General features: G+C 34.5%; 1 protein-coding gene across 1 annotated transcript; it reads left to right on the forward strand.

Annotated features, from left to right (window-relative positions):
* The first annotated feature begins 8,345 nt into the window (after positions 1-8,345).
* On the forward strand, positions 8,346-16,176 carry LOC112499982 (F-box protein PP2-A15-like). The gene is made up of 3 exons (XM_025103245.1): positions 8,346-8,825; positions 9,766-9,884; positions 15,657-16,176. The coding sequence occupies exons 1-3, from the start codon at positions 8,514-8,516 to the stop codon at positions 16,117-16,119; spliced, it is 894 nt and encodes a 297-aa protein (XP_024959013.1). The 5' UTR covers positions 8,346-8,513; the 3' UTR covers positions 16,120-16,176.
* The last annotated feature ends 1,052 nt before the right edge of the window (positions 16,177-17,228 follow it).

Consider the following 17,228-nt stretch of genomic DNA (forward strand, 5'->3'; position numbering starts at 1 on the left):
CTGCATACAAACCCTTTTTGAGTTTAAAACTCACTCAGATATGGTTGTCCTCTTGGGTAGGTTTGTCGGTTCTGACATTCCATAGATGTATTTCTGTTAAGCACTTAGTCCCTCCTAAAATTACTTTTTATGCTCAAATGATCACAACAGTTGATCAAAATTATTGTAGCAAATAAAGCACAATGATCAGATAAAAATTGATCAAGATATTTGGCTTTTAAGCACAATCAATGAATAAGTGATACGACAACGATCAGATTATTCGGTATGCGAGAGAAATGAATGAAAATCTGTAAGTACGAGTTTACAGAATCTGAATATTCAAAGAATTATAGAATGTATATCAATCAAAGTAATTAAAATCAGAAAACAAACTTTGAAAATTAACGAGCATATTATCACCGAAAATGATATTATCTACGAGACGCGATAATAACAATTTCAAGAATAGCTGAAACATGTATTGAAATTATGTTCAATGAGAAATTACGCAAGTAAAATCTCAGGAAGTACCTGTTCAGAAGATGTACTCGTTTCCACACAAAAAAATATTTACTTTCTGAAAACATTTATTCAAAAATTCTAGAGACTCCCCCTAGAAAGTAGATTTAAGTAATGTTTCAATTCAGCTTAAAAAATTAAAAAAAAAAAAGGAAACATTTTTAGCACGGGTCCTAAACTGAGTGTTTAGAAACCACAATCGTTTAAGCACGGGTCCTGAACAGATATATTCAGAAACATTTGTTTGGACAAATTACAACCTCCCCCTGAATTTGTGCATCATTGGTATGATATTCTGATCAGCGCGATAATGATGCACCTGCAAAATCAGATCAAACAGAGTTTAGTACCCAAACGAACTTGGGTTCTTCTTTGTTAGTATCAGGTTGTGGGATGTTATAACTGCCAAATCATCTATTTTTATTAGATGTTTTCTTTTTCGCGCTATTAACAGGATGATCATACACATTGTAAGATCCATACCAATTTTTGTAATCATACATGTTCTTACCTTTCCAACTTTTCTGAAATCTGTAGTCTCCAGTCCAGTTGTTGTACCTCCTCCTGTCCACAAAATCAATAGTTTTGCATGTGGAGCACATGATCCTTTTCTTGCTAAGATTTATCAAGTCAGAGGTGGATCTCACAAAACAAGGAAGATAATTGTTAGTAACAACAGAGTTTTGAGACAAAACAGATTCAGACTTATTAACCCAAATGCTTTTAACTTTAGAAGAATAATTGGGTGATCCAATGACGTACCCTTGATAGTACTGATTAGAAGAGCGATAATAGTTCTTTGAAATAGTAGATTTAGGGCTGCTTGAATAAATGTTAGACTTAGAACAGTCATAAAAGCTGGTTTTACACTGTGAAGGAGAACCGTTGAACTTTGAGCACAAGAAAAATCTTTAACTTTCTTTAAAAGCTGGTCTCATTCAACATCAACTAAATCATACTTCTTTTTGAGTTCAGTTCTCATTTTCTGTTCAGTTTCAAGTTCTGTCGTCAGATCAGACAATTTCCTTGAAGTATCCAGGAGTTTACCATTTAACTCCTTTTTCAGCTTCTCAAATTTCTTTTTCTGATTGTCAAACTCTCTTCTCTCTTCATCTGAGCTGCTTTTCTCATTTTCAGAAGCAATGTCGAGCCACCTTTTCTTTTCTGCAAGCTCTTTAACTATTGCTGCATATTTCTTTCCAATATTTCACTTTTCAATAGCAAATAGCTTATTCTCTTCGTCCAAAGCCTTTTGCTTTTTTGCAATGCAGTCAAATAGTTCTTGATTTTGACTCAGACATTTTTCTCTGATGTTGTTCTTTTCTTTATCTATCTTGGCTCGTTCCAAGATAATCAGCTGTTCAAAATCCGAGATTTGATTTAAAAGCAATTTAGCGTTCTGCTCGAGAGAGTTTATCTTATTTTCATAAGAAATGCGTTCAGCACCAAATGTTTTTTTTTTCTAATTCAATCATTCTCTTCTTTTCTTTCTCAAATTCCGTTCTTTCAAAATTCAAACTCTTCTCAACTTCTAAAATTTTTCCTTTTCTAAATCCAATAACTTCTTTAACTCAAGCAACTCACTCTCAGACTTATGAAATTTATCAGTTAAGTCCTCGGTCTCGATATGTTTTCTACCTGGAGAATTTCTCTCAGCATTAAGTTCACTTTGGACTTTTTGGAGTTTGTCAAACAGATCTTTATTAGATTTACTCCAAATTTTCAATTCTACTTCACACTCTTTTCTTACTATGTCCAAAGCTCTCCCAAGTTCATTAACCTTAACTAATAAATCTTTTTCAGAATTTTCTCTCAAAGCTTTATTTTCTCTTTGCAGATCCTTAATAAATTCCTTATCTGCGTAATTTTCATCAAACATATTTATGTATTTATCTTTGTAGTCCTTTACACTTTTTTCCAGCTTAGAAACTCTATCTCTCAACTCTGTATTTTCCTTCTCAAGATACGCTGCCATTTTAAAAACAGATTGATCAAATGATCTAATGCGATAAAATCAATTAAAAGAAATCAAAATCAATTAAGCTCAAAAAAATATCAGAAAAACACAAAAAAAATGTTGAGAAAACAGAAAACAGCGAAAACTATCAAAAATCAGTGAAAATGGTCAAAAACTGTTGAAAACAGTTAAAAAACTGTTAAAACAATAAAAACTGGTTAAAACTGATAAAAGACAGTTTACGCGACACAAAACGATTCAAAAAAATCCTCAAACAGTTCAAAAGAGATTAAAAAACAGATAAAAATGATCCAAAAATAAACTCTAGAAAAAAAATTGTAAAATAAAAGAAAAACACACTACACAAAAAATTACATTTGGGCCAAAAAAAATAAAACAAAAACAGAATGGGCCAAAAAAATGAACTAAAAAAATCTAATGGGCAAAAAATAACAGTTGGGCTTGGAAACAAAAAGTAGCCCAAAATTAAAACTTTTTAGGGCCCAAACCAAAAACACATCAGATAAATAAACGATTTAAATCAGACAATGGCAGAGGAAGCTAAATCGGATGATGCAGTTCCGGCTAGGCTCTTGACCGATGAAGACACAGTCGAAGAGAGCGATGAAACTAGAATCAAACACAGAGATGAGCGATGAAGAAATCCGGACAAAGGTGTATTCAAGGAATGATGCGAGCGATGAAAGTCAAATCCAATTGAAGGTATGTCCGGATTAGAAGTGCAAATATGGCTAAGTCTAAATTGGCTAAGTTCTTGAACGAGGTGGACCTTAAATACGGGAAAGTCTTTGTGCGATAAAGTACTAAATCGGTCAACCTTTGAGCGAGGTAACCACCAAAACGACTAAACCTTGACCGATGTAGCACTTAAACGAATGGATTGTTGGCTGAGTTAAACCTAATTCGGACAAGGTTGTGTCCGGATTACTAAGAAAAATGACGGTGATTGAACAATGTAGAGCCTAAACCCGTTGATCCTATGTCCGGATTACCTTGAATACGGTAGACCCTTTGAGCGATTTAGACTAAACACGCCCGCCTTAACCTGTGATTAACAATGAAATCGACCCAAAACGAGCAGACCTTAAATCGTACAACACAACCTGCGATTTATAGCAAAATCGAACAGGCTATTGTCCGATATAGGTAGAAACCGGAGGAGTTGAGCGATTTAGTAAGAAGACAAAAAGAAGCGAGCGATTTTGTTAGAAACCAGACAAAGCTATATGCGATTTAGCCAAGTCCGGTCAAGAAGCACTAATCCACCACTAATCTGTCCAAAATCAAAATCAACCTATGAACCTTTGAACGATTTGGCTTAAATCTGGATAACCTGTATGCGATTTAGAATAAATCGGTGAAAGTGATGTGCGAGATACACTTAAATCGTTCAAGGCAATGTGCGATTTATCTAAAATCGACCAAAACCAGCTAGGGCAGTGGCCGGAGAAGACTGAAGAGCGTTAGCCTAAATCAGTTGACCCCTTGTACGATGAAGATGAAGATGTTCGATGTAGATGAGATGTGCAAAGAATGAAGAATCAAGATGAAGTAGCCTACGATTAGAAGAAAACTGATGGAAAAAATTTTGTGCGATGAAGATAAACAGATGGGCTTATGAAAACTGGATGGGCCTGTATGATTATGGGCCTTGAGCGGATTAGACAAAAAAAAAACTTTTAGTAAAAAAATGGATCAAACATAAAATTTTAAAAAAAATCAAGAACACAAAAAAAATTTCAAAACACAAATTTAAACATATCTCAAAATCGAATGATCAAACCATGAAATCGCGTGAATAACAAAGATTCACGATTCTAAAACGCACACTTTGATCACGGTTTTAACACCAAAACTTAAAATTTTGAAAATATTTTGGATCAAACTCAAAAAAATTAAGAACATGAAGAACAAAAATGAAAAACACAGAAAATTTCATCAAAAAAAACTTCAAAAACGATGATTTATTCTTCTTGATTTCGTGCAAACACAGCTCTGATACCAATTGATAGGTCACTTTAAGATCAATATTCATAAACCTTGTATGAATCAATGGCAGATTTGATTTTCATTCAAGAACAATATGGAGGGAGATTGAGAGAAAAGGTCAAAGTAGTCAAACTTCATAAAACGTATATGAATATTACAATGAAGCTCTTACTAAAATTACACAAAGACTAAGCTATTTATAGGGTCAAACAATAACCCTCAAAGTCAAAGTCAAACTCACTAGAAAAGTCAAACACGATGTCTATTTTACAATTATAGACAATTTTATCTTTTCAAGACGAATACAATTTATACTGAAATTCAGTACTAACACTCTCGATTACATTTTCTCTCTGCTTGCCTTGATCATAACCCCCACGTATCTGACCTTGCGCACCTAGACCTACTGGAACCTTACTCAGCTCGTCTACGGCATGAGCGGCTCCTTGGGCAGGTCCCTCCGGTTCTAGTTGGACCACCGGAGTATTTTGTTGCCTATATTCTAACACACTCAGTGCGTTCTGATCAACATATGCCAGTAATGATCATGGTATCGGAAGTACTTCTAAATTCTCCCTTTCTTGTGCTTTCAGAGATATAGCATCTCATATTCCAGACCAGGTTCAACATTCAATCTCTTAGGAGTGTCCGAGTTTGATCTAATCATGCCGCGTATGATCAGTTGCAAAAAACTCTAGAATGGTACAAACTTTTTGGCTTTAGAAGTCTTGGATTTGTCATTAACGACTTTCCAAAGCTTATTCCAAAAGATTATGGCGTAGTCGTAATGTTGTTGAAAGCAGCGCCATGAAATAACCGAAGAAACGATGTGTTGCACCTGTCTAGGCATGTTGCTTTAGAAGTTAGACACCTATTCAGAATTCAAAAGAATGTGTGCCATAATGAAGGTAAATGCATCCTTCTAAAGCCTGTTGGATTTCGAAGTTCTTGAGAATATCCCAAGCCACAAATATTTGTACATATCTCAGTGTCTGAAATGAAATCATCAATAACCAAATTTACTAGGCCAAGCGCCTGCCTCTCGCAGTGCTAGAACTCTTTGTAGTCTTGGTACTGTAAGTTGTATTAGGTAGATGGCATAAGATGTTCATCATCAGAATGGTTTGAATCCCGTTGTTCAGAGTCTGTCATTTGGACCCTGAATTAAACACACATTAGCATAAAACCCTTTAAAAATCATTTTTTTTTTAGCAAAAACCTTGATTTTGAAATTTTTTCTAAGCGTGAAGTATATTGCACACTACTGAAAACAACCATATGTCGCACAAAGAAGGAATATTGTTGTGCGACAAACCTGTATATCACACAAAGGAGGTGCATGTCCCTTGAAGAACAACATATCACACACCAAAGAAAACAAGTGTGTGCAATATCCACATATATCTCAACAAAGATGCAATATCCACCCAGACAAGTATGTCACACGACAAAAAGAAATACATATGCGATAAACCTATATATATTGCATAATACATAAAGTTGAAGATGCGATATAAACCCTAATTTGAGATCAACTTTGTAAATTAATGTGATAACAAATGGCCTTTTTTCATGCTTCTGAATTCTTAATAAATTGTTTAACTTTTGTAGATTAATAACACAGTCGTACTTAAAGTGATGATTTGGGCAGTTTGGTATATCTGTTATTCGGACTTTTAAAGTACTTGATTCAAAAACTTAATGATTTAATTATATATTTGGATGATTGTAATAACTAATAATTTCGATTTATATATTTTTAGTCATTTTTATCGTATTGTATTCCTCAATGTCATGAATACTACCAAATCGTTCAACCATCTAACCCGCTACAACATGTAAGAGTTGGATTATACTTTTGAAGGAGTTGGGTTGAGTAGAGATTTTTCTAAATCGCCGTAGTTAGATTGGGTTTTAAAAAATAAAAATATCCCAAACCGTCCAACCCAACCCGTATGCACCTAAGGATATCCATATCTATACTATATTACAAAACATTTAACAAAAACTCTTAAAAACCATTTTTATGCATAAAATACTGTTTATTGATGCATAATACTTAAAATTCAAGATTGCAAGTAAATTATGCGTAATTACAACTTATTAAAGCTTCATATTTGAATTTGTGTAACTAATTACAGATAAAAATATATCAAATACAAGATGAACATCTCATTGTAAATATAAAAAGATCTAAAAAATAATTGTGATAATCATGAGTTTTAACAGAATATTTAATTATTATCTTTATAGAAAATTATATTATTAAACCAAAAATAAATTACTTTGTTGTTAAACCTAAATTAAATTATAATAAAAAAAATTAAATTAAAGAAATTACACATAAAAACGAAAACTTTTAAATAGTTAATTTGATACTAATGTTGATATTTTTTTCAAAATTTTAAAATATCTTCAAGTTTATATTTTATTCAAAAGTAAAAACATTATTGCTTTTCAAAACCACATAAAATGGTATTACAACATCGATGAAAACAAAAAATAAAATGAAACATTAAAATCAAGATATATCTTATTGTATTGTACGAATACCATTCTATACTTTATTAATATATATACACACACTCAAAAGGAACACATCCAATCGTCATTCCATCCCATGACGCCTTCCAACGAGTCTCATCCTCCCTACTACATTCATCTTCTCGAGTCTCCAACAAGATAACAATGGGCATATCTCTGGCTTCGCCATCTTCAATCATATTTCCTTTCGGTTAAGGGATTCTTTATATAAAATCCCGAGAGTAAAGTCGAAACGATTGGGATTAATCGGGCCTTTTAGGAATGGGTTTTGGTTGAACCCAAGACCGATATCAGAACTAAGCTCGTTTGTACGCCTCTAACATCAATTATAACCTGACCGATACAGTTAGCTCTTGATATTTTTGTGATTTCCAAAACTTGGTAAGAAAAAATGATTCGCTAATTATTGACTTTAATAATATTATAGTTTAAAAGCAATAAAACGTAATTTTTGTAAATCTCCTTTAATATGAGACTAGTTGTGTACATGCGTAATGCGGCGGGAGCCGTGAATTTTAATGATTTTGAAGTTTCACTGGTTTTATTAGATAAGATTTAACGATGATATAAGTTACACTTAGTCTTTACATATTAATACAATTTGAATAAATAAGAGTTATGGTTCCAATTACAGTGTATGGATGAAAAAAATTGTATCACAGTTTAAAATCCAATACATTTAAAATCCAACATATTTAAACGACTCCACAAATGTGTTCGATTTACACTAAGAGCAAAGAATCAAGAGACCAAGAGTTCTAGAGCAATTGAATGAGAAAACTTTTAATAACTCATGATGAATATCAGTTTGAATCTCACATTGGAGGATGGGAAGAAGACATAGATGCATGAGAAGGTGAAGACATAAATGAAATGTGTCAAAAGTATTTTGAGAACATGAAAAGAAAAAGATAACAATATGCATTAGTAACTTGTACTATATATTATTTTAATTGTAGATTAAAAGATTTTAAGACTGAATACATAAAGTAGTAGTACTTAATGCATTATAAGTTGTTTTGACTTTATGCATAAATATATAGTACTTTGTGCATTAAAAATTGTTTTTAAGACTTTTGATAAATCTGGTTTATAAAGTAGTATAAATGAGTTGTTTTTAAGACTTTGTATATAAATATATAATATTTTATGTATTAAAAATTATTTTTAAAATTTTTAATAAATCTGATTTATAAGATAGTATATAACAAAGAGTCTTTACATAATTACATTTGTATGTGGTCCTAGCCCCTAGTCCACATGCTATTCGGATCATAACCCGACCCATGTGCCCGTTATCCAATAGCGTGTGGACCCAAGTTGTGAATCCAAAATCGATAGAAATCTGTGTTCAGTACCACTGCAAAACTACAAAAATCCAGGGGGAAAGCTGTCAACGATCATCCTGCCAAGATCAAAACCCCCCTTTTCTCCACTACTTCAACAACTTTTCTACACCGCCACCTGCTGCATCTCCTCCAATATGACTTGATAATACAACATGGGAGCCTCGTTGTCCAATTTGACCGAGTGGGGTCCCATCGCCGGCGACGGACCGGGACTCGGGGACATACCCGAGAGCTGCGTGGCGTGTGTTTTTTTGTATCTTACGCCACCGGAGATATGTAATCTAGCACGCCTCAACCGAGCGTTCCGTGACGCGGCGTCTTCGGACGCCGTGTGGGAATCGAAACTTCCACATAACTACCACGATCTTCTGGACCTATTGCCTCCGGAGATGTATCAAAACCTGTGTAAAAAAGACGTATTTGCTCTCCTTTCTCGTCCTGTGCCGTTCGATGATGGCAATAAGGCAAGCATGTAAATTTTGTTATTTCATTTCCTTATCTTTTTGGGCTTCTATTTTAAATTTTTTTCCATTAGGGTTTTTGTTACCAAATTGGGGTTGAAGCTCCTTTTCTTCGGATTGAAACCTAAATTTTATTGAACTCTAGTTATTAACATGAATTTTATGTTCGAGTATAGCATCTTGTTGGTTTCCAGGAATGGTTGAAGGTAGTGATATTAGCTAACTCCCCTTAATTACTAGTTTCCAGGAATGGTTAAAATCACTGATTATCAGCTAACCTCGTAATCACTATTATCTTGGTTCCATAACTAATTCCAGTTTCCATAATTGACTAGATTTAGGATATATGTACTATTCTGAGTTGTATTCTTGAGGAAGTTGACATTTTTACTATAAATATGACACTTTTTTTTAACACACTCTTTTCTTACCTTTTTTTCTTTTACACTGTTTTTATGTTGAACCAACTGCTTGATTATAGAGCATGATGGGATTGAGGTTTTGGGGATGCTGGAATTTTATCTAAAGAGTTGTACGAAGATGGTTTTTATATAAACTAGCGTTGCAAAGTCTTATCAAGTGTGTATCCTTCTATCTTTAAAATGCTTATAACTTTGTAATTCATATAATTGAGGAAGCATGGGATTGCAAGCCTTATGGTTATATCTATAATTCTAAATATGCATTTTTTTGGGTACACATGTATTTTTGAATGATTTAGGATAATGCTAGTAGAGCTATTGGCGTGAGGCATATTAGTTTAGTTTGACATGTGATCAAGGCTAGAGTTTTATTTAGTTTGCTATTGATACTTTGTTTTGCTTTTTGTTGGAGAATGGCAACTGGCAAGTATTTCCAAAAGAGGAGCCTTAAATTGGATGCCAAGTGTTGGGTATTTGTTAATATGCATCACTTTGAAATATGGAATATTGGAATGTGGCAGGAAGTATGGTTGGATAAGGTTACTGGAAGAGTTTGCTTGTCGATATCCACCAAGTCAATGTCAATAACTGGAATAGAAGACCGGAGATACTGGAATTGGGTTTCTACCGAAGAATCTAGGTTGGATTACCATATGCTTCTGTAATTCATAGTTGTTTAAAATAATGCAAGCTATGACTTGATAAGATACAGCCTACATATAGATAATGTTGGAAATGTAGCAGTAGGCTGCATATCATGTTAGGATCCAATGTTTACACTCTAAGAAAGACGATTTGATATATAAGTTTTATCTATAAAAGAATAAAGAGAAATGAACAAAAATGATGTGTTGATTTTGTTGTATGAACATCATGCCTGTTAAAGTTTTTGCTGAGCGGTTAATCTTCCTCCTGTTCTCATTACTTGTTCTCTTGACCTAGTATTAGTTAGCCTGACTTGTATTGGTGGTTGCTTTTGCAGGCTTCGTGAAATTATTCTTTTGTATGTTTTTGTATGGATATATCATTAACTCCATTTTGCCGGAATTAGAAAAAATTTAATTATGGGGATATCTTCTACAAAGAAAATAATCAGTCACATTTACGTAAAGACAACAACTAAAGGGATTTTAAAAAACATTTGTATTTCATGGAGAAGGGTGGGTGGGTAATTTCCCTAGGTTTTGGCCCTAGCCATATGCGGCCGAAACTTGTCTTTGTTATTTCATGGTTTCCGGCTATTCATAGCCTGGATTTTATCTTAAATTCAATTCTTTCTTCTGCTAGTGGAAGTTGACTTTTGAAGCCTTTTGATGAACATGCTATCAACATCAATGATAATGATGTTTGTTCTTATCACAAACAGGTGATTGTTGCTACTAATAGTGAGATTCAAGGGTCTTATTGCATCAAAATAAGCCACAAGTGGATTATTAAATATAGAAGAGGATAGTTCATTGGTTAGTGGGCTCAATATTCTACCCAAATAGTATAAAAGTACCACTGAATAAATATGACTACATATGTGTCCCCCATCTGAGTAAAAGAAACAATAACTAGGTGTACATAAAGACAGATATGTAGCCAAGTCATGAATTGGCCCATGGCTTATCATAGTTGGCATGGATAGCACTTTAATGGCTCAAATTGAAGCAAGAAGGTTCATAATTTGGACTTGCATATTGTGATATATGATTTACTTTTTTGCGTCAGCAGGGGTCATATATAGAATTCAGCCTTGATGTAGAAGCTATTGTGTTATCTCCTGTGGATTTCCGTAGATTTCTTATTTTATCATGTCCTATGGATGTTCTTAGTTCTTACTATTTGATTGTTATTAAGGGATGATGCAGAAGGCATAACTGTGATCTGAAATTGGATTAATAGTAAAAATGAACTTTTGTTTTATATTCATTCTTGCGTTCATTGGGAATCTCATGGACGGTGATGAGTCATATAAGACTATGCTATATCTACTTGTGGGAAAGCATGGAAAAGTTAATCACATTGGGATGTTTTGACCCTAAAAGTTTGTGCTAATTTTTGTAGTTGAATTCAATTGTTTGTGATGTTTATGCTGTTAGATTGTACCAACAACTTTCTATAGAGAAGTTGGTGATATCTATAGTTCGAATAAAGTTTAGCTGTTGCGCACCTGTTGTATTTTACATGTGTGCACGTGTAAATAGGCCGGGATGGAGGGAGGTGAAACATTTTGCTATTTGCTTTTCTTTACTGCCTTTCTCTTTCTTCACTCTCCACATGTCACATCTGATCAAAATTGGCTTCTTACCAACTGTCTCTCTCTCAATCTAGTTCTCCCTCTTCTTTTCTTGCATATCGAGTAAATGCCCCCAATAATGGAAGAGGGTGATGCCTTTCTTGTTGATCAGAAAATGTATTTTTATGTGCTTACTTCATTCTGGCTTTCATCAAGCTTTAGTACATCTAAATGTACACAAGATAGTTAGAGGTGAAAGCACAAAGAAAGAGATCTCTCTTTCTAAGTACTACTGTATCATTCATCTTTACATCACCCTCCATCGTATTCAGAAAAGTTAAAAATTTCTTAGCTATTACTTCTCCCTTTTGGATTTCTGTAGTTCCAACTTGTCCAACAGATACTGAAGGAAGAGTTGTTGTCTCCTATATGCAAGTTCAAAATTGACTTCTAGGACTGCCTTTTATCAACTTTAGTTGCTGTAGTTCTAACTTCTAAGTTTCACTGTTTCTTTGGGTTGTATATCAGCGTCTCTTTCCTTCTGGGGAAGCGAGGACAGATAAGCTTGGAGAAATAATGATCTGTAGAATCAACATCTTTGAGTTCCATTAGTATTGTGGATGTAAACCTTTTCAGTTTTGGTATTGAATTGAAGTCACTTTGGACAAAAACATTTGTTATCGAACCGATTTTGACTTATTATCTAGGATTTGAAGTATAATAATATGGACAACTTAAAACTTTAGTTTGAGGATGTGCTGAACAGCTTGGTGATTAGTGGGAATCATCTCAATGCAACACATTCAATTCTTGAGAGGCATTCGGAGAACAAGGTGGTGGAGGGTAGTGATGTCTTTGGAGGTGAGAGAGGGAGAAAGATGTTTGGAGCTGGTGAAATCTTGGAACAATTTATGGTGGTCATATCCATGTAGAAGTCTTTTTTTTTTGGAGAGGTAGAGAGAGAGAGAGAGAGAACAGATGACTTGATGTTACAGGTGAAGGTGGATAGAATATGGGTGAATGCAGAGCAACAGAAAGAGACAATGTAAGACAGAGACTGAGATAGGGTGTAAAATATATTGAGAAAGGGTAGAAAGTGAGTTAGCATGTATTTTTAACTTCTAGTATTTGGTCTAGAAGATAACATTCTGGAGATGTTGTGGAAATCCTCATCTTTGTTCTGATTCAATACAATCACTGCAGACACATAATTTGATAACTTTGAACTTTTTGTAGAGAGAATGTATGTCCTATAGCATCATGGAAGTAACTATTGCAATTAATTCCGTGTGTGGTTTGGAGTCATGGAAGTTTCAGTATTGATGACAATGGCTTTATGGTTTCTTTGTTCGGACAAATAGGACAAACAAAATTGCTGATGTGATAACTGGAGTGCTCATGTGGATTGGATCTGTTTACCAGGTTTCTTGGTACAGAAGATTGTAGATTTCTATCTTGCAAGAATAACCGGGCTACTATGTTATGTACATCAGTTGCTTGTCATTAGGTTACCGGTATTAATTTATAGTAGAGATTTGGCAACCCCAAAAAAGTTACTGTTGCACTTATCATTTTTTTGTGAGAAGAGAGAGAGAGAGAGAGAGAGGGTGTAAACTTGAGGAGAGAAAACATGTATAAACTTGCATGGATTTTCTACAAAAAAGAAAATGTTGCAAGTTGGCAACTTTGGGGATTGCTAGCTTTTGTTGCATCTTCAACCTTATTTTGTTTATTTCGACCCCAACTTATTGGATCATGGTTCATTTTGGGTTTAGAACAGCTAGTTCTTAGTCGATTGCTATTTCTCTCCCCTCCAAATCATAGACGTTCATGCAAAAATATATGCACCAGTATTCCACTATTCTCAGACTATAGCCTGATGTTCCCTTGTAGTCCATTTTATTAGGCTTTAACACTTATTTAGGTGTGTTCCAAATCATTCGAGTATGTTTTGAGAGATCAGTTGTGATACATGTGGATCTTGTCTTCCTTTGCTCATGCCCATAGCAGGTGTCTTTTTGACTCATGTAATGATGAATGTGAAACGGAAATGAGAGAGCTTCTTTCTGCCACATAACCAGATCATCATAGTTTGATACTATTGTGGATCAGAAAATTGGAACTCTGATGGATATCCTGTCAGCTTACGAAATGTAATTTAATTCTAGGTTCACAATCAATTGCAATTGTCTTGGACAATAGCAACAGTATCCTTAGATTGTCAGATAAGTTCATTGGGATTAAGCACCATTAAGAGTGGTTCTTAGTAACCATGTTTGAAGGGTTTGGCATTGGTGTACTTGGGAAGCCATTCCAATTGGTTAGAACTGGACTTATTCTAAGTTATTAATATTTCATGTTTGATTGAGTGTCAATGCCTGTCTTTGCCCCTTGGAGTTGCTCTTTTTCATGGTATGGAGCAATATGCAATTCATAAGTCTTGTGCTTTTTCTGGAGCAGAAGTTATGAGCTAAGAGTGTGCATAAGAGTTTTATAATAACTAAATAGCCAACGAGCATCCTTCATGTGCTGGTCAAAGTGGTTTCTTTTGGAGGTCAGAGATTTTTATTTTTTAACGTTACATTTTTATGGTTATAGGCCCAGTGTCAGGCCAACATAATAAATGATGAACATAGGACTTTGCATTGTGTCAACTTTTCAATCGATTAAGTCACCTAGCATTCCCCACCGACATTTACGATTACACAAGCAACTGTGGATAGACCTTTATAAGGCCTTATGGTTGGTTAAAACCAAGTTCATGGACGATTCCTACCCACCATTAGAGATTACAGTTTTAAAATAGAGCTGTCCATGAAGTTGACTTAGGGGCTGTTTACTGAATGCTTACCGTGTAAGTGCTTACCAATAAGAATCCCACCGGCACTTACCTTGTCGGATAACATTCTCGGTCATCAAAATGAATTGTTTGTAAGTGTCTCTTACCTGTTAATGCTTAACGGGTAAGAGTCTTCTTCCTCACTTACCGGGTAAGAGTCTTGGTCATTGCCATGCCGCTTACCGGGTAAGATTCTCGGTCATTGCCATGCTCATCCAGTAAGGTAACTGACATCCGGTAAGCGCTTATCCGGTAAGTGATGGGTAAACGACCTCTTACTCAGAATATATACAAAACACATCCTTTGACATATTTTTCTGTGGTAAGTAAAGTATTTTGAATAATATTGGTGTCATTTTTTATTTCTGCTATTTTCTGTGTATTCCAATGCTTCTTCCCTGTGAGTGCTTAGTTGCAGCTGTCGGATGTGCATTATTAATTGCAAATGCCACGAGTTGATATGTCTGGAACATAAAGTAACAAGACCAGAACCCCGTGTGGACTATGAACCAACAAAAAAAAGAGCGTCAGCCCCAAAAAAAGGATTGTTTGCATTACTAAAATTGTACTTTACAGTTAATAGCGATGATAACTGCTGTGCCAATACCCAGCTTGAGCATTAGTCTTTACTTTTTTATATTGGTGCTTGACCTGCATTGTCCACTAGATGATGAAAGAGATGCCTATAGCGGTCCCTGGTGTCCGCTTTAATGCTAGTTTAGCAATCAATCTGCCTTGTCCAGTTGTCTATGTAAAACCTAGTGCAGTTGTAAAAGTTGGTAATATTAACTTTTTTTGAGCAGATCTTCATTCCTCTAATCAGCAATTCCTCATTCCTTCCTGCTTTTCAAAATAAAGATTCATTTGAAATTTATACTGACGGATAAGTGCTCTAATCGACAGATCTTAAATAGTATTGGTTAATACTTTTGACTTAATTGGAGGTTGTGGCGTTAAAACCATTCTTATATGTTGCACACTCCTGTAATAGAATCTGCTAAATGATTTAAAAAACACCAGGTGCTATGTGATTGTTAAGAGCCAAATTTCCATCTTTGCGTCTTCAGTGCACATTATATCACTCTGTTGCCTTAGTCCATGTAGTGCCAGATACTTTGTTCAAATATGAGGATGCACTTTGTTTCTCTTATAGTAAAGCTAAAACTTAATACATAAGTTGTCAATAAATCATGGTAAAGCGTATTATCGCATTATTCTGAAAATGATTTCAATTTCTTTACTTTTCATATGTCATGGTTTTCTTTTGTAAGGTTTTCACATTTGTTGTGTTTTTGCATTAATTAATGGCTTTAAAAGTAAGGAGAACATATTGATTCTGCTAGTGTTTGCAGGTTCAATATTGTGGCTTATTTGCAGCAAATATGGTGGTTTGAGGTGGATGGCTGTGTGAAGTTCCCTCTTCCAGCAGATATCTATACATTGTCATTTAGAATACACCTGGGAAGATTCTCCAAAAGGCTTGGTCGACGTGTTTGCTATTTTGAACACACCCATGGTTGGGATATAAAACCGGTAAGGTTTGATTTGTCCACGTCAGATGGTCAAGAAGCATCTACTGTATGTTTTTTAGATGATTGTGCTGAAGATGAGGCAAATGGATGTCAAAAACGGGGTTGCTGGATAGATTACAAGGTAGGGGAGTTCATTGTAAACGAGTCCAATCCTGCCACTGAAGTTCGATTCTCAATGAAGCAGATAGACTGCACTCATTCAAAAGGTGGCATTTGTGTAGATGCAGTATCTATAATCCCCAGCGATCTTAAAGCGGGTAAAAGGAGAATGGTGTTGAAGTAAGTTGTGGCATATGTTGTGTGTAGCTTTTTCAGTGATCCCTACATGTTTTAGTTAGGATATATATATATATATATATATAAATATATATATATATATATATAAATATATATATATATATATATAATGCAGTCTATACTTCAGAAAGCATTTGGTTGCTATCAGGAGGATTTCTTCTTGATTGATTTTTGCAATTAGGTATGTGTCCTCCATGTCCATGAATAATTGTTGTAGATGTGCTTATGATTCAATTTTGCTTCATCACATATTTGTTAGCATTATTTCCATATTCAAATAGCGGCTTTGTCAAAATTTAAATGTTGTAATGGAATGTTATGCGTTATTGCCTTCTTTGATTTGCTTTTATCATGCCTCACCACTAATATTTTGTTAGCTTTCACTCTACAACCATGGGGTTTTTCTCTTTATTGAAAGGATCTTTCAGGTTATCTCCTATGGTTGAAGGCATTTATGTAGATAGCCATGCTCTGCATGATACTAGCAGCTAATTAAGACCTCATATAGAAGATAGCGAGCTTCTGAATTGCATGCATCTGATAAAACTATATGAGGCCACCGTGTTCCAATATGATATTGTACGATTTATTTAAGTGACTACTGTTATCTACGAAATTTTGGATTTTGCATTTCATTGTTTAGTTTTAGCATCTCCAATCTTACTCCCTACATAAAAAAATCATACGAGGAAAATAACAAATTATTACCCCAATCGTGCTTGCTATTTTAACAAATATACATTATTGTAATAGTAATTTTTCCCACTTTTTGAGTAAAACAAAATAGGCACAACATGGTGTACATGCATATACAATAAAATAATGTAGATTATTTGTAAGGATCTCTTTACATGTAGTGAGCGAGATACTGTAGGGATCTCATTGGAGATGCTCTTACACTAGACAATGAAATGCATCCCTGAACAAATGCTTTACTTTTATCTTCAAGTTGCAGTTTGTCATTTTCCCCTATAAATTTGGCCATTTTCTCTATAAATCAAACTTCAGCTTTTCATTTCATGATCTGATAATCTGTTTATGCTTTAATCACAAAATCAAAGCTTAGGACAGAAGGAATATTTGATTCTTAGGTTT

This window comes from Cynara cardunculus (assembly GCF_001531365.2).
Source record: "Cynara cardunculus var. scolymus isolate 2C chromosome LG 1, CcrdV1, whole genome shotgun sequence".
In the NCBI taxonomy this organism is placed as follows: Eukaryota; Viridiplantae; Streptophyta; class Magnoliopsida; order Asterales; family Asteraceae; genus Cynara; species Cynara cardunculus.

Excerpts from the sequence above, each read along its gene's own strand:
- LOC112499982 (XM_025103245.1), top strand. The coding sequence starts at position 8,514 with ATGGGAGCCTCGTTGTCCAATTTGACCGAGTGGGGTCCCATCGCCGGC. Across the intron at positions 8,826-9,765 it reads CGTTCGATGATGGCAATAAG|GAAGTATGGTTGGATAAGGT; the intron begins GCAAGCATGTAA and ends GGAATGTGGCAG. Across the intron at positions 9,885-15,656 it reads GTTTCTACCGAAGAATCTAG|GTTCAATATTGTGGCTTATT; the intron begins GTTGGATTACCA and ends TAGTGTTTGCAG.